Source organism: Herpailurus yagouaroundi, unplaced genomic scaffold (genome assembly GCF_014898765.1).
Source record: "Herpailurus yagouaroundi ecotype Mexico unplaced genomic scaffold, PumYag 189, whole genome shotgun sequence".
Taxonomy (NCBI): Eukaryota; Metazoa; Chordata; class Mammalia; order Carnivora; family Felidae; genus Herpailurus; species Herpailurus yagouaroundi.
The window spans coordinates 17,516,015-17,532,180 of NW_024412420.1; the positions used below are offsets into that span (position 1 = coordinate 17,516,015).

The 16,166-nt window shown below is 56.9% G+C and overlaps 2 protein-coding genes and 1 long non-coding RNA gene across 12 annotated transcripts in view; 1 reads left to right on the forward strand and 2 right to left on the reverse strand.

Annotated features, from left to right (window-relative positions):
• Positions 1 to 57: 57 nt before the first annotated feature.
• On the reverse strand, positions 58 to 7,687 carry ATXN7L3 (ataxin 7 like 3). Of its 5 annotated transcripts, none has more exons than XM_040497753.1 (13): positions 7,482 to 7,687; positions 6,012 to 6,122; positions 5,580 to 5,712; positions 5,204 to 5,375; positions 4,915 to 5,012; positions 4,719 to 4,741; positions 4,345 to 4,411; positions 4,108 to 4,193; positions 3,730 to 3,798; positions 3,413 to 3,456; positions 3,065 to 3,136; positions 2,814 to 2,971; positions 58 to 2,701 (listed from the first exon to the last, which is right to left on the reverse strand). In XM_040497753.1, exons 2-13 carry the CDS (start codon positions 6,060 to 6,062, stop codon positions 2,553 to 2,555), a joined length of 1,122 nt encoding a protein of 373 aa, XP_040353687.1. In that variant the 5' UTR covers positions 6,063 to 6,122; positions 7,482 to 7,687; the 3' UTR covers positions 58 to 2,552. The 5 variants fall into 5 exon arrangements, with proteins under 5 accessions (XP_040353687.1, XP_040353690.1, XP_040353691.1 ...); XM_040497756.1 differs by having other exon boundaries at positions 4,345 to 4,390; positions 7,482 to 7,686; XM_040497757.1 differs by having other exon boundaries at positions 4,108 to 4,136; positions 7,482 to 7,685.
• LOC121045090 (uncharacterized) lies at positions 6,806 to 10,697 on the forward strand. 2 transcript variants are annotated; one of them, XR_005797585.1, is made up of 3 exons: positions 6,806 to 6,911; positions 7,185 to 7,186; positions 9,798 to 9,844. It is a non-coding gene; the product is annotated as an uncharacterized LOC121045090 (long non-coding RNA). The 2 variants fall into 2 exon arrangements; XR_005797586.1 differs by lacking the exons at positions 7,185 to 7,186; positions 9,798 to 9,844 and adding an exon at positions 10,142 to 10,697 and having other exon boundaries at positions 6,811 to 6,911.
• A 2,548-nt stretch (positions 10,698 to 13,245) lies between these two features.
• UBTF (upstream binding transcription factor) overlaps positions 13,246 to 16,166 on the reverse strand; it is a 13,858-nt gene continuing 10,937 nt past the window's right edge. For 3 of the 5 annotated variants that reach the window (XM_040497766.1, XM_040497763.1, XM_040497765.1), the window contains 4 exons: positions 16,043 to 16,090; positions 15,879 to 15,950; positions 15,638 to 15,781; positions 13,247 to 15,554 (listed from right to left, as the gene is read on the reverse strand). In XM_040497766.1, the coding sequence (XP_040353700.1) occupies positions 15,429 to 15,554; positions 15,638 to 15,781; positions 15,879 to 15,950; positions 16,043 to 16,090 (390 nt within the window). In that variant the 3' untranslated portion in view covers positions 13,247 to 15,428. Of the gene's footprint in view, positions 15,555 to 15,637; positions 15,782 to 15,878; positions 15,951 to 16,042; positions 16,091 to 16,166 lie in introns of all 5 variants that reach the window. The other 2 variants (XM_040497764.1, XM_040497767.1) reach the window with 1 other exon arrangement.

Consider the following 16,166-nt stretch of genomic DNA (forward strand, 5'->3'; position numbering starts at 1 on the left):
AGAGAATGGCTTTGCTCTGTCCCCATCAACATGGTAATGAGGGTGGATAGGCTGGGCTACCAATGGGAAATGCAGTTTATTTACACCAGCAGCCATGGGGGCGGGGGAAATACACAGCGTTTACAAAGTTAGCTACCTGTACAGGATGGATTACATATGCAAAAATAAAAATCTCAAGACCACAGGACAGCGTGAGCCCCACCCCCCTCCCCCAATGACCCCAGCATGCGGTAATGCCAGGCGGGTGGCCCCTGGGCATGCGGGGGGGGAGTGATGCATGGAAGGAAAAGCCACCGGCCATGGAAATTAGTACAGAACCCCCCCCCACACACACTCAGACACATGATAGGATACAGGGTGGACGACACCTAGCCGGGGTGGGAAGGATGGGAATTGAAACCCACACAGCCTGCTGTTAGAGGGAGGGGAGTGGGGAGCTCCTAGCCCCTGTTCAACTACATGGTAGGGGGGGCACACTCTCCCCGGAAGGAAAAGGGTTTGCTCCCTCAGGGTCCCTGCTGGACCAAGCCCATCTCTTACCCAGCTTGGGCGGGGGGCTCTGCCCTGAGGGTGGGCCAAGGAACAATGGGGAAGTGGATGTGGACAAACCAGTTCCCAAACTACTTCCCACTTCTCCCTCCTCCAACCAGAAGGGGGAAAGGGAGAGGCCAGAGGGGAAAGGGTATGGTAGGGCCTGAGCTGCAGCTGCCTCTCAGAAGGGAGAGTGGCCTGTGGCCTTCCTCCCTTCACCTTCAACCCACTCCCAAGACTTCATTTGGAAGCAGGCTGGAGGCTGGCTGAAATCCTCCTTCCCCTCTGGCTTCCCCTTAGAGGGAGAAGGCTACAGAGGGTCAAGAACAGAGGAGCCCAGGCCCTAGGATTTATTCTAACTCCTGCCAAAATTTGTTTGGCTTTTTAAAAAATAATCAATTAGTGGGTTAAAAACCAATTTGTAACCAGGCGTCAGCCACAATCAGAACCACCCCGGGGGAGGGGGGGGGGGGAGATTGGGGTTCCAGACAGGGTACTGCAGCCCTAGCTCTTGTTGTTCCCTTAACCCTCTAGGGTCCCTAACCCAAATCAGTCCAACCAGTCCTGGGTACTAGCTACCCAAATGTGGGATGGCTCCTCCTGGGAAGAGGGCAGGGGACACATCCAGCAAATGCCAGAGAACACAGCTCAGGGTCAACTCCGTGCCGTGTCATCAGTCAGCTCTGCTCCCAGCCCAGACTGCAGTCCTCCAGCTCGGCTCCTGGGAGTGATGGCGCCCACATGGAGGCGGGATGGTGTATCTCTTCAGGATGTAGACCAGGCAGGTGGCCGCGCTGGCAGGGTAGTCCCACCGGAGGGGACACCCCTTCCCCCTCCACTGACGACCCAGAGCACGGAGACTAGCCTCTTCCCACCCCACTCCTAGCAAGGGGGGAGAGGTAAAAGGTCAGGATTTTCCTCAGAGCCCCAAACCACAAGTACAGAATAAATAACTTAAAAGCGGCTAAGGAAGGGGAAACAGGGCAGGCTTCGGAGGCAGGAGCATTGAGAGAGGAACTGAAGCTGGTCAAGGTGAAAGAGGGGGGTAGCAAGCAGCAGTCGGGAACTTGGGCTGCCCTGCTAGGGCAGTGGGGCAGGGGAGGCAGGAGGAACATGGGGCCACCCCAGGAGGGTGAGGCTGGGCCCCTTCCTGGGGCAGGGAATGAGGTAAGAAAACATTTCAAATAAAGCAGCACCGTTCCCTCTCACCTTGGGGCCCCACTCCTCACCAGCCCTGGGTCAGGGAGGAAAGGTAGGGGGGAGTCATTTTGATACACAGCTCCCTCTTCCTATCCTCCCCTTGCCCGTTCCGTGAAGCTGTAGAGGCTGGAGGCCCTTTCCTGGCACCCAACAACAAAAGGACAGCTCCTGCTGCCAAGGAGGCCCATGGGGACTGAGGGGAAAGGGCTGCCCCTGTGAGGGGCAGGGAAGGCGGTGGCAGTTCTGGACACCCACCTCAGCAGACAGCTTGCTGTGCCTGCCTACCCCTGGGATTGGGGGCATTTGATAGGATTCTGCACACAGACAGGACACGCCCAGCCCTGCCCCTCAGCTCCAAGCACCGGACCCATTCACATTGCTGAGGGCAGCTGGGGGAGGCCCCCTCCAGGCTCAGCTTCCAGCCCACAGCCTCCCGGGTAGCCGCGATGCTCCTCGGCAGGGCTGAGTCCAGTTCCTGGGGTGGGGGGCAGGCAGTGCCCTGGCACAGTGCCCAGGTCAGGCCCCTGGCCTAGCTGGACATCCAGTAACTCACAGAATAAATAGGAAAACCGCCTCCCCACCAAACTTATGTCCAAGGCATAATATGTCCAGGTCTGAGTCCTGCATGCCAAGGGGTCGTGCTCCATCGCAGAGGACCCTGACACCCCCCAGGGGCGCATAACTGGATCCTCTGCTTGCCTGGCCCACCAAGCTTCCCAAGCCCAAACCCCCAGCAGCCGTCCATTTGCCAGGCTTCGCCACCTGGGTGGGGGTTGGGAGAGAGGGCTCTGCTCAGCCAAAGGCTATCCCTTGCACCCAAGTCAGTTGATGTCATCGTAGATGCTGGGCGTTGGGGGTGCCGGTGGCTTTGGCTTCTTCTTCTTGTTGGAGCCTAGGCTGGAGGCAGTCCCTACCAGGCTCAGATGGGATTTCTTTTTCTTGGTTTTCCGTGACTCTGAGCTGTTGGTACCTGAAAAGAAAGTGGCACGCGGGATGAGGGCTGGGCTGTGTCAGGAGAACGCAGGTGTCCCCACGTCCTCAGCTTCGGGCAGAGAGACCGGGGGCCCAGATGTATCACCTACCTAGACCCCATCCCTGATTCTCACTCGTCTTGGAGGAGCCCGAATCAGAGGGTGAGAGATCAGAGGAGCCGTCCCACTGAAGCCGGCTGATCAGGGCCTGGCTGTCAGTCATGTCAAAGCTGTCGTTATCCAGGGAACTCTCGACCTCTGGAAGGACGCTGGAAAGAGAAGGGGCCAAAGAAGGGCTTGAGGGATACCAATCACGATCTTCATCTTTCACAACCCACCACCCTTCTCAGAGGGTCACTTACGCTGAGGGTCCGAGGAAGTAAATCCGCACGGCTCGCCGCTGCTCATCTGTGTGCTGGGGGCAGCGCAGGGACCTGGCAAGGACAGAATTAATCAGACCCTCCTGACAAGGCAGGAAGAAGGGTAGGAGGAACTCAGGTGAAGCCCCTTCCCTCAACAGAGGAGGGACAAACAGACAGACAGGCGAGGGATACACAGAGTGCCCCCAGATTGTGGCCTAAGGCCTGACCATTACAGGAGGGAGGGGAGGAGTGGGGGCCCCATTGCTGAAGTCCAAGGGTACTCCCACCCCATGCCCAGGATGCGTGTGCAGGAGGCCCCTGGGCGCCTTTGCTAGGTTCTGAGCTCACCTTGTGCACATCTTCTTGGTGTGTTCAGAAATCACCCCACATTGCTGGAAGAGGAACAGAAGCTGAAAGGAGGGGCGGAGGGGAGCCCACTCCAGACACTAGATATTCTCTTCTGTACAAACTCTAGATTGCACGAGCAGAAACGGCCCCGGGGTGTCCAGAACAGACAGTCCCAGACCACCACTGGCCAGGAAACCTAATTCCAGAGAGAGTGAGCTATATGGCCCTGCCTGCTGTCACCAGCCTCCTCCAGGGACGTGACCACCGCCTGTGGCTCCAGCCCACTCCCAAGGGCCTTCCCTCCCCTGGTCTCTCACCGTGGTGAGCAGGCTACGCAGCTCCTCCGGCCCCAGGGTCTCGTAGCTGATCCCAGTTGAGTTGTTATACTGGGCAAGAACCAAAGGTACAGGTCAGAGAAGGGGCAGCCCAAGAGCGAGGGGGGAGGGGAGGACAGGGAACCCATCCCTCTCATCCTTTTCTACATGGGACTGCCCAGCAGTTCTCCAGTGATTCTGTCCACCCCACCTGCTCATCGGGGAGGGGCTGGGACCCAGCGAGAACGTAAAACATGCCAAGACCTAAACACCCCATCTAGTGCTTGGGGCCATCAGCATCCTGACCCCACCTGCCCAAATCCCACCCAACTCCCGACAAGAAAAACGGGAGAGAACCTAAGAGGGGCAGCACCTACTCACCTTAAAAGGATCCGAATTGCTAAGTTCCCCTGAAGAAGAAAAAAGAAGGGGAAGGGTGTTTGATGCAGAGGTACAGACAGAGAACCCTGAAAATAACCAGAGAGGAAGTGGGGGTGACAGAAGGATCACAGGCCCTCCCTCGATACCCCTGTCCCCTAAGCTCCCCACCTCCACCCTCCGGCAATGAGTCCCAGAAGACACAGCTAGAATCGCTCCCGTTGTTCAAGACCCACTTACCATTTTTGTGTTTTAAAGACTTGGATCTTCGAGGGGAATTGGGGTTCTGGAATGGGAGATACCATAGCTTTGGGGAAAGGGTAACGATAAGGGGGAGCCGAGAACCCAGGGAAGGAAAAAAGATTTGACAAAGAAACATCCTCAAATTCCTACTCTTCCTCCCCAGTAAGAGGCCCATCTACCCATATTCCCTCCTCCCCCATTCCCCCAGGGCCTCCGCTGCCCTCCTGCCCACCACAGACACCCTCATCCCGAAACCCAGAGAGGCACCCGATGACCTCAGACTTGAGTCAAAATACCCGAGGACTCCCTGCCCAAATGGGAGGGTGTCTGTCCTTCGCCCAAATTTCCCTCATGCTTGCCCCCGCTCTCACCTTGTCTGATTTCCTCTTCTTGGCTGCGTAGGACAAAAGGACAAAGGACAGGGTCACTTTAAGTTCTCAATTTAAGGACCTCTACGGAAAAGGACAAAGCTGCATTCTCTCCTCCTCATTCAAGATAACTTGTGACCCAACTCCCACTTGCCACCTCACCCCAATGCCCCCCAAGTTCCCCCAGATCCCCAAACACCTTTCTTCTCTGAGCCGTACGACCAGTCATTGTCATTGATGTCGTCATTATCCTCTTGGTCACTCTCCGACTTGTTCATATTGTTGCTGTTGGCAATCCTGCCGACGGGAGGGGAGAGAACGGGTCAAGGCGGCCACCTCTCTGCCCCCAACTTCACGGGTACAGTGCAGCGTCGGAGGCCAAGCACGAGCCACCCTCTGTGCCCTACCAACGCCCCCGAGGGACTACACCACGGCACAGGGTCCGGAAGACGCGCAGCTCTGGTTCCGGCAGCGGGAGAAGCCCTCACCGGCGGTTGGCGATCCGGCTGCTGTTCCGGCCCATTCCCAGGCACTTCTCCAGATGTGGAGCAAAGCGGGAGGCGGCAATGCTGCGGCTGCAATTGGGGCAAACACACTCCTTGCTCTTCCACTGGTTGAAAACCTGTCCAAAGATGTCCAACCCCGGCTGGTCCACGATCTCTGGGGACAGGAGAGGCGTGGCGATCAGGGTGGGCAGGGGACCCTCACCTCGTGTTCCCGCCCATGGCCCCGTGGCCTCATGAAACCCCCCTGCCTAAGCTCACAGGAGCTCCAGGCACTACTTCTGGCGCAGTTTCCAGAGAAGGGACCTCCGAGCGCCCCCGGGGCTGGGCTGGACTGCTCTCCTTCAACCCTGAAGCTCACCAAAATCCTTCATGCTATCAGGGTCCGTGTCGTCCAGGAAGAAGTAGCCACACTTGACAGCCCGGTGTACCTCAAAGCAGAATCCCAAACAAGAATCCTCGACCAGGTCCGCGTATATCTCCTGAGCGATGGCCTGGGCCCAGGGGAGAACATCCGCGGTCAGGAGAGTCACAGCCCCCTGGACTGAGAGCAACTCTCTCTCACCAACCAAGTCTGCCAATTCGCCCTGGCCAAAAATAATGCTTTCTTTGCCATTTTCCCCATCTTGACTTCGCGTCCTTTCTTCTTCCGGAGCCTTGGACCTTTTCAGCTGGCTATTCCCTTTAAGGAACCAGGCTGACTACCCAAATTCCTCTTTGGTGTGAATGCCAGATATAGCGACGTAGAGACATCAAGAGAAAGAACTAGAGGCACACGTGGGGGAGCCCTCACCTCTAGTTTGCTGTTATCCAGGCCAGACAAAGACATTTCCTCCATTTTCATTTGTAAACTCTTGTGGAGACGGCGCTCTGACTGCTCATAGCACAGCGGGCGGCAACACGGCTGCACACACGGGGGTGGGGGGTGCTGGTGTGAGTCCAAGGCACCTGTGAAGACTGCCACCTCCCCGCTGCACCTCACTGCCCAGAGCTTAATCCTGGCATCAAGATCTACCCCTCCCCAAGGCCTAGGCTCACTAAGTCTGGATGGTCCTGCAGGGCCCGAAACCCAAAGGCGGCCTAGTCTTTCCCAGGACTGAACTCAGGCCCTGGACTCGGCTGCCAGTCAGTGTCTGGGTCTATAGGAGGCAGCAGCTCAACCCAGGTCCCCCAAACTCAAACCCCTCTTCGATACCCATGGTGCAATGCAGCAGGGGGAGGAGAAGGAACTCTAAGGCCTCAAAGCAAACCCACAGGGTGTGGCAAAGAACTGCACAGACTCCTAAATACCCCCCCCCCTTCCCTAGGCTCTCCTCAGAGTCACCTCTGCTTTCAGCCAGGATGTCCACTTGGGGGGGTACTGCTACCAGAAGTAGGAACGGCCCTAGAACCCTACAACCTTCACCCCACTCTGTCTTCCCTTGAAATAAGCCTGTGACCACGGAAGGGGAGCAGAGCCCACAGAAACCTAGAGCCGAAGGAGCATTTCTGGCCCCCATGAGCAAGAAGAGGGGGTAGAGCCCGGTTGGGATGGCATGCCAGGAGTGGGCACTCCCCTTACCTGCTCTTCTTTTAGATAACCACCCTCCCTCCCTCAGGACCAGCCCGGAAGTCTCTCCAAGAGCCCCAAAGTCCAGGAATCCCCACCAAAGGATTCAGAAACAGCGCCCACAGTCCGGGGCCCCTCTGAACGGTGGGTACGAGTTTAAGGAGCTGCCGGCCTAGAGTGGGGTGGGGACTGACAAATGAGCCAGGGGCACTGGGGAGGGTAGGAGGCCGGGCCTCGGCTCTTCCCCCGTCCCTGCGGCACTGCTGCTGCATCATACCGACTGGGGGGAGGAGAGCCGAGCCGCCCGAGGCCGGCGCCGGTCCGGGACAGACCGACCCCTAGAGAGTGGGCAGAGTGGGACGCGTCCCGGCCCCTCTCCTTCCCCGCCCGCCGACAGCCCCAGCCGGCCGGGGAGAGGAGTCCGGGAGGGTGTCTCTATTGTCCCGGGGGCTGGGGCCTGGCTCCCTAACAAAGGCCCCGCGCCCCCTCCCCGGCCGGCCCTGCCCCGCCCAGGGGGGACCCAGACAGGGGGAGAGCTGGGGGCCCCGGCCGGGCCGGGAAGCCGGGGGAAGCCGGGCGTTTCCGCGTCGGCCCGGGGGGAGGGGAAGGGGCGCTGACCCAGACCTGGGGGGAGGGGGCCCAAGCCCCGCCTCGGGCCCCGCCCCCCGCCCCCCGCAGGCCCCTCCCCCGTCCCCGTCTCCGTCCCGTACTCACCCCGCCCGGGGGGCCGCGCCGGGGCCCGGCGGCCTCTCAGGGCCGCGTCCTCCGGCGGCGGCGGCGGCGGCGGCTGCTCCGGAGCCCCATGTCCGTCGGTCCGTCCTCGCCTCTCCCCGGGGCCCAGGGCCCGGGGCCGGGGGGTCGGGCCGCCCCCCCGCCTCGCCGCCTCACCGGGCGGCCATGGCCCCTTCCCCTCCCTTCTCGTCCCGTCGCCGCCTCCTCCTCCTCACCTCACCCCGCCCGCGCGCAGTCCGCGCGCCGTCCGTGCGCCCCTCCCCCCGCCCCCCACTCCAGCCCGCCTCTCCCGGGCGGGGGGTGCGGCGCGAGCCCGGAGCGCGCGCGCGTGCCGCGACCGGAGGATGGATGGATGGGGCGAGCGAGAACGCGAGCGTGCGCGCGCGCGCCCCTCTCCCCCTCCCTCCGCGCGGGCGCGAGGCCAAGCGCGAGCGCGCTCCAACCTCCTCCTCTTCCTCCTCCCGCCCCTCTTCAACACCCCGCCCCCGCCCTCCCTTCCTCTTCCTTCTTTCGCTTTCGCGCGCCCAGCGACTGCTCGCGCCTGCTAGAAGGGCCCGAGCGCGTGCATCTGCCCCGCGGCCGCAGCTCGGCAGCATTTGCTCCAGGGGGCGGGGACCGGGCGGGGAGGAGGGGCGCCACGCCGCCGTCCAAAGTACCGGCGGACGGGGACGGGGGCGGGGAGATGGGCGGGGCCTTCTGGAGCCACCTCGGCCAATCGCCGTCTCGCCTCGGTCCGGTCGGCCCAATAGGATGGCGGTGGGTGGAGCGACGTTCAAGGTGAGGTGCGCGGTGCGCTGGGGGCGGAGACGTTGTGCCGTCCCGGCCGGCTCCGGGGCGGGGGCAGCGGGTGGCGTCGAAAGAGAGCGCCGGCTCCCAGCCGAGCCTGGGACGCCTTCCGGCCCAGGCTCCCCCGCCCTTCCCTCGGGGCTCCTGGCTCTTCCCCCCCCCCTCCTCCGCCCCGTGTAGTGCCCCGGCGCCCCCACTCCGGCATTTACCCCGAAGCGTGCAGCCACTTCTCTGAAGAGGCCGGAGTTGAAGTGGGGCTCTGTTAGCACCTCAGGGCAGAAAACCTATGGAGCCAAAGGGGCTCGTCTGAGCCTCCGTTCCCCTGTTTCTGGGCGGGTCTCAGCCCACTCCAGGCCTGCGAGCCAACGAATGCCCGAGATGAGGGTCCTCCACTGAGAGCGGAGGCCGAGCTGTGCCCTTCTGAGCGGAGCGCCCTCCCCGCCCTCAGCCTAATTTAGATCCCACACCTGCTCGCTTTTCCTGCTTCCGGAACCCACGCTGGACCCCCACCTCTCAGCCAGCCTGCCCGGCACTAGCCAGACCCTTCCCCCGACCCAGTGCTACTCCCCTGGGTGTGCCCGTATCCGCGGGCTCTCACAGTCCCCCATTACCTTCTGGAGGAAAGGGCCTTTCCTAGCCGCACCGATACCCAGACTAGCGCTTCAATCTGGGTTATTCTCTAGGTCTGGAGTTTTGGAGCGGGTGTCTGACAGCTCTCTCTCGCCTAGAAGATGAGATTAAACGAGGAAAGTCTTCATATACTTGGTTGGGACCGTCACTGGCTGTTTAGTCTTCAGCAAACATTTATTGCGACAATAATCCTAAATGTTTCAGACCAGGAGTCAGATTAGAATTTAAATCTGTGGACTTGAAAAATGAACTTGGACAAATGAGCTGTCTGTTGCCTCAGTTTCCTCTGTTGTCACTGGGTATAATGATAGTGCCTATCTCATTAGGTCGTCGTGAGGACTGACAAGTCAGTGCATGTGAAACTCTTAGCTCAGTGTAAGTGCTTTATAAATCTTACCTGTTATTCTTACGTGCCCTGTAAGAATTCTTACGGTGCGCTGTGCTGGGATGCAAAGATGAAATAAGACAGTTGTGCCTCCTCAAGAAGTTCACAGTTTGTCAGATAAAACTGTAGGAAAATAATTGCCAAACACTGTGATGAAAACAGAGATGCACAGGGGTGCATCTATCTTTCTGGGGTGGCCAGAAAGATAGATAAAATGATGTAAGAGAGTTGGTCAGTAAAGGCTTTTTGTAGTGGGAGATTAGGAGGGCACTAGACATCCTAAACAGCAAGCTTCAGGAATATGGCTCAGTTTGGGGACTGGCTGGAACACAGGAATGAGTGGGGAAGCAGCAGGAGGTGAGCAGGTTAGACCATAGAGGACTAAAGGTGTGTTGAGCAATATGGACTTAAACCCTATAGGCCACGAAGAGTCCTCAAGGGGAAGGACTCATTTGACCAGCTTTTAATTTTTTTCAATGTTTATTTATTTTTGAAAGGAGAGAGAGAGAGCACAAGCAGGGGAGAGACAGACAGCGAGGGAGACAGAGGATCCAAAGTGGGCTCTGTGCTGACAGCAGAGAGCCTGGTGCGGGGCTCGAACCCACAAACTGCGAGATCATGACCTGAGCTGAAGCCAGGAATCAGATGCTTAACCAACTACACCACCCAGGTGCCCGTGACCAGATTTGAATTTTAAGTAGAATCACTCTGGTATGTGGATAATTATCAATTGGGGTATATGGAGTAAAGGACAAAGAGGCCCTGAAAACATCTTTAAGCTCTGAGGAGGAGATGCGAGGATATAAGGAGAATGACAAGTTCGACTTGGTTTGTGTTGTAGGTGCTGTGGGATGAGCTGGTGGAGACTCTGAAGGTCATTGAACTTGCAAAAGAATGAGGCCAAGTCTTCAGGAAGCTCCGAAGTGTGAATCAGGAATTCTCCACACCAGTGATGCTGATCGGCTTCCTAGTCTCTCAATATGCCCAGTGTATCTGCCCTGAGGAACTTACACATGCCCAAGAAGCCTTCCTGTCTCCTCTCTGTTTACCTAAATACTTCCTCACTTTCCCACCCGTGGCCATCCTCACACCAACTCCTTTACAACTGGATGGTTCTGTTCATCCAGGCCCTGGCCTGGGCTGCTCTGTGGCGGTGACCTCTTTGGGAACATGCCTGGTCTCCCCAGGTAGCATCAAGCAGTCCGCAAATACTGAGGACCGTGCTCGTCTGGGCCGTGGGTGAGGGCGTGGCGTTAGGGCAGCGAGCCAGAGAAACCCACAGACTTTATCCTAGTAGAGTCTACACCCCAGCAAAGCCTGATGTGGGTGAAACAAGACTGTGAAGGCATCGGGCTGCTGAAGAAACAAATGTCATGGGCACTTGGGTGGCTCAGTTGGTTAAGCATCTGACTCTGGCTCAGGTCATGATCTCACAATTCATGAGTTTGAGCCCCGCCTTGGGTTCTCCGCTCTCAGCAAGGAGCCCGCTTTAGATCCTCTGTCTTCTCTCTCTGCCCCCTTCCCTGCTTGCTCTCTCTCTCAGAAATAAATAAACATTAAAAAAAAAAAAAAAAAAGGAACTGGGGGCACCTGGGTGGCTCAGTTGGTTAAGCGGTGAAACGTCCAACTTCGGCTCACGTCGTGATCTCATGGTTCATGGGTTCAAGCCTCGCCTCGGGCTCTGTGCTGACAGCTCAGAGCCTGGAGCCTGCTTCCGATTCTGTGTCTCCCTCTCTCTCTGCCCCTCCCCCACTCATGCTCTGTCTCTCTCTGTCTCTCAAAAATAAATAAAAGCATTAAAAAAAAGGGGGGGGGGACAAATGACAGGAAGATGTTTTTGTCAAGGGGTCAGAGAAGACCCCCCCCCCGGGAGAAGTGATCTTTTAAGGGGAGCCCTGAATTAACTACACAGTGAGGTGACGAGGAACATGGGGGCAGAGGGAATGGTTATGTGTATAGGCAGAATGGGTACCGGCCCTCTCCTGAATGGCTGGCATAGCTGGGGTTGGTGCAGAGGCAACAGGCAGCAGGGGCAACAGATCTGCCAGGGCCTTGTCAGCCATACTTTGTCTCTCATTCGACAAATGTTTCTTGAGTGTCAAGTTTGTGTGCCAGGGCACTTTAAAAGGTGCTGGGATTACTGTAATGGACAAGCAGGTAAGGTGTTAAGTGTCTTTTACTTGGGGAGATAGACAAGAAACAAACAAATAGTAGAAACAAGATGTAGGAGGAGGCCTCACCAGAAAGGGTTGTTAGGGAAGGCCTGTGAGGTGACATTTAATCTGAAGCCTGAGGGTTAAGAAAACCAGCTATGTGTAGAATTGAGGGATTGGCATCTGGGGCAGAAAGAACCAAGTACAAATGCCCTGTGGTAGGCATGTTTGAAGAACAAAAGAGAACACTTGGCTGGATCATTGTGGGTGAGCGAAGGTGGGAGATGGGAAGCAGGGGCCAGGCCTTGTAGAGTCATGCAAGTTGTTAGTACAGAGGTCATGAGATTTCTTTTTAAAAGATAACTTTTGTAGCTGTGTGCAGAATGGACGGAGGGGGCAGGAGTACAAGCAGGAAGACCAGTTTTAGGAAGTCTTTGCAGAAGTTGGGCAATGGTGGTGGCCTTGAATAGGATGGGGATGACAGCAATGGCGAAAGGGTAGACAGATTTGAGAGAGACACAGGAAGTGGAATGGACAGGGCTAGGTGAGCAAATGAACATGGAGGTGAACGAGAGAGAAGTCAAGGCTGACACCCTAGTTTCTAGATTGAATAACCAGATGGTTGGCGATCATTTTGGGTCTTGAGGTGAGGTGCCTGGCAGATATTCCAGAGGGCACACAGAAATCTACACAGATTTGCAGCTTGGAAGACTGGTCTCTGGAGATACCACCTTTTGGATTGGTTACCTACGGGTGACAATTGGAGGTTCATAGGGTGACATGAACACCTAGGATAGAACGAGGAGGAACCAATGCCTGCAGAATAGACCAAGAAGTCAAGAGATGGACAGGTGTCCACCAGATGGGATGATGAACATGCTGGTCAATTGAGTCACCCCAGGGGAGGTGAGGAAATGGAGACCACAAAGGGCAGTGAGTTTTCTAGCAGTTTGACCAAGAACAGGAGAAGGGTGTGGGGCCAAGGGAGAGCTCTTGGATGAGGCCTAGGTCTCCAGCGTCGGTGGCTCCAGGAATCCAGCCAAAGCCTGTGCAGGGATTCACTTTTTTTTTTTTTTTTTTAACTTTTGAAGTTTATTTATTTTGAGAGAAAGTGTGAACAGGGGAGGGGCAGAAGACAGGGGGAGAGAATCCCAAGCAGGCTCCGTGCTGTCAGTGTGGAGCCCCACGCAGGGCTTGATCTCACCAACCATGAGATCATGACCTGAGCCAAAACCAAGAGTGGGATACTTAACCAACTGAGCCACCCAGGCACCCCAGGAAGGCTATCTTCCTTAACTTCAGAGGAATCGTCTAGGTTCAGCCTACTTCCTATCAGAGCCCTGGGTGGAGTTAGGAAAGTCATCTCTAACCCTGGGAGAGGCGGACGGCTCAAGGTGGGAGAGTTACCCCAACTCCCAATGATAAACCTTTGCATGGTTAGGGCGAATAGTCATAAAGTGACCCCTTATTAGGATCAGGGTTCACCCTAGTCATGCAAAGCTGATCATCACCCCCAATTTCCCAAGGCAACGCACTCTGGGAGAAAATATTGTTACCTGTTCCCTCAAATTCTCCGAGTCCTTAGTGGTCTGACAACCCAAGGTGTACAGACCGAATCGGAAGCTCAGTAACAACCCAGAACAATGTGAAGGTAGGTTGCCTGTGGAGTCTTCAGCAAGAGAAAGCTGGTTCTAGAGAGAAGCGCAAACAAGCCAGACTTCAAGTCTTTCCCATTGAACCTGTTGGGTCACCCCTACACCCTGCCCTTGATTCCAGTGACCAGACAGCAGTCAAACCTTTGTTTTTTGCTTTATTGTACAAAAAGAGGGAAAACAAAACTTCTACAGTTGGCCTTAAGCTTAGGCAGACACCTCTAAGACATTCCCTCCCACCTCCCATGGTACAAATTCAAGTTGTGGTTGTTGTTGAAACCTACAAAAACACTCCTTAAATATTAGAAAAAAAGGGGAGAGAGTGGGGGGGGTCCTCTGACTCCAACCATCCCATCCCAGTGCCAAAATGCACTCAGAGTGACCTCTTACAGCACCAACACCCCCACCCCCACAGCCCTGTTTGTACTGTAAGAATTTTTCAATTTTTAAAACAGGAAAAAAAAAGCGCCCCATTCAAAGTTGTTTTTAAATGAAAACACATTCCACTAAAACACAACAGCGCAGGGGCATTCAGACAGGGAAGTGGGGTTCTTTGCAGGGGCTCCTGGGAAGAAATAGAACCTATGAACCCCTGCGTCAGGGTCAGGACAAAGGGAGTGAGAGCGGGGAGTGTCCCCCCCCCCAATTCCCCCAACCCCAGCACCATGTCCAAGGCAAAGCAGATTGTCTGCCTTCCTTTGGGAGCAGGACCCACCTTTCCCATTCCACCTCCTGGGTAGAATTCCCACTCTTCCCCCATCACTTGACTTTCATTCAGGGGGAGAAGGCAGAAAAGCACAAAGCCCCAATTAAATAGGTCATTGACATGATTATAAGGAGAGAAAAAAAAAAAAAAAGCGCCAAAATTTAATAAAAAATTAAAAAATTTAAATCCACAGAGACCAGGTGGCTTGGCTTACTAAGGTTCTAGAATCAGGGTACCCCAAATTTTGAGATGGCCAGGAAGGGTTAAAGGGACAGCCGCAAAAGCAGCCTTTGCAGACCCCTTCCCCAGCTGGGGGTTTGGAGGGGTGGGGAAGGGAGCAGACCTGAGAAATCATAGGGAATGGGGGTGGGGAGCTGGAAGAGAGAGGGACAGGGAGGAGGGATGTGTGTTAAGAGCTTGAAGCCCAATTTCTGAGCCTCAGGTGGCCAGGCAACCTCTCAGATGAACTGGAAAGGCCTTTCCCACCAAGTAGAAGCTCTCAGGTCCACCCAATCTGTCCCTCTCCCCAGTGCCCTGCTGGAGACCAGCGGCAGCTCAGAGCCCTGTAGCCCTGGCAGAGGGAAGCAGGTACAGGAAGCATCAGAGTGGCTTCAGTAACCCCCCTCCCCAAATTGAATCAGAGATTAGGCAAAGCAGAGGATGTGGAGAAAGGGGCTGACCCAGCCTGTTCCCACCAGGATCAACGTCTCCCTGGGCCTCACCAACCCATTCAACCAGATTCACAGACTGAAGCGGGCTCCCCCTTCTCTCTTCCACACACACACTCACACACACGTGCCTTTGCACACATCCACAGGTGCACCCATGCTATGTACAGGCGACACACACACACACACACACACACACACACACACACACACACTTTTCCATTCGTGCCAAGACCGTTTTAAAAAAGTCCCAAACCTACCCCCCTAAACCCACCCTCTCCCAGAAATGACAACAGAGACGGCAGCCGAGATCGGTAGGAAACGTCTCGTTGACAGCTCAGAGCTTAAAAAAAAAAATATATACACATATATAAAAAACACTTCTGCCCCCTCCCCCCATGAGTGGGTCCAGGCAGCTCCTTCCTGCAGAGGGCAGGGGAGAGGGCTATGGGGCAGTGCCTGTTTGCTCTTAGGCACCCACCCTCCTCTCCCCACCTGTTCCCTGCCTCCAGTTCCAAATGTAGGGGTCCAGTCGGCAAGCCCCTCTGGGAAGGGAGGGGTCTTCCCCAAGCTTCCACCCTCCCATGGGTTGGGCTGCAGGTGTAGAGGGCCTCACCGAACTCTTTGGGACCCCCCACCCCACTCCCAGGTCCATTGTCCATGACGGAGCCGCAAGTGCAGAAGAGGGGTGGGCCGGCCCGGTCCAGTGGTGGCTCAGTCTGATGGTTGTGTTCCCTGGAGGGCCCCCCAGGGCTGATGTCTCTGAGGCAGCAGAGTCCTGGCCTGGGCTCCTCCAGCCCCTCCCCCACCGTATTTTGTTTAAAAAAAAAAAAAGAAAAGAAAAAGAAAAAGAAAAAGAAAGTGGGGGAGGCCAGGGGGCAGGGGATAGAACATGGGGGAGAAACAAAGGTGGTTGGTTGGGGAGGGGAGCCCCGGGTGGGGCCGAGCCTCAGTTGGAGTCAGAGTCCGAGGAGTCTCCCGACGAGGAGGAACTGGAGCTGCTGCCCTCAGACTCGTTGTCCTCGTCCTCGTCGTCATCCTCGTCGTCGTCCTCGTCCTCATCATCCTCCTCGTTCTGGGGGGCAAGGGGCGGGCAGTCAGCGGGTGGAGTTCGTGGCAAGGTCCGCCCGACCCTCCCACCATGCCCGGCCGCCTCGCCTCGTCTCCATCCTCGCTCTCATCCTCGCTGCTGGACTCGGAGGAGTCCCCGCCGTCCTCAGAGGAGTCCCCGTTCTCATCCTCCTCCTCCTCTTCATCCTCGTCCTCGTCGTCCTCATCCTCGTCCTCGTCCTCCTCAGACTCCTGGGAGGGAAGGAGGTGCGTCAGTGGTCTCCGCCCCGGCACTCGGGGCACCGCAGACCCGTTCCTGGCCTCCCCCCGGCCAGGCGGAGCTCCTTACCGACTTGGACTGCAAGGCGGTCCGGCTGGACTTGGGGTTTGGGCCTCGAAGCTTGGTCATGCTCTTACGTTTCTGTAGCAAAGGCCAGAGACAGACAAAGGGAGCCGCCGTGAGTTCCACACAACGACTCCCTTTCCCCGGCGCCGCCCTGCTCCCCGACTCACATTGGAGATGTACTCTTTATATGCTGCACGGTCCTGGGGAGACAGACTCTGTGGGAGACAGAGGAGGAGGGGAAGGTTGGAACACGGGGGGGGGGGGGGGGGGGGGGGGGGGGGGGGGGGGGGG

Excerpts from the sequence above, each read along its gene's own strand:
- ATXN7L3 (XM_040497753.1), bottom strand. The coding sequence starts at position 6,062 with ATGAAAATGGAGGAAATGTCTTTGTCTGGCCTGGATAACAGCAAACTA. Across the intron at positions 5,713-6,011 it reads TGGATAACAGCAAACTAGAG|GCCATCGCTCAGGAGATATA; the intron begins GTGAGGGCTCCC and ends CCCTGGGCCCAG. Across the intron at positions 2,702-2,813 it reads GAATCAGGGATGGGGTCTAG|GTACCAACAGCTCAGAGTCA; the intron begins GTAGGTGATACA and ends CTTTCTTTTCAG.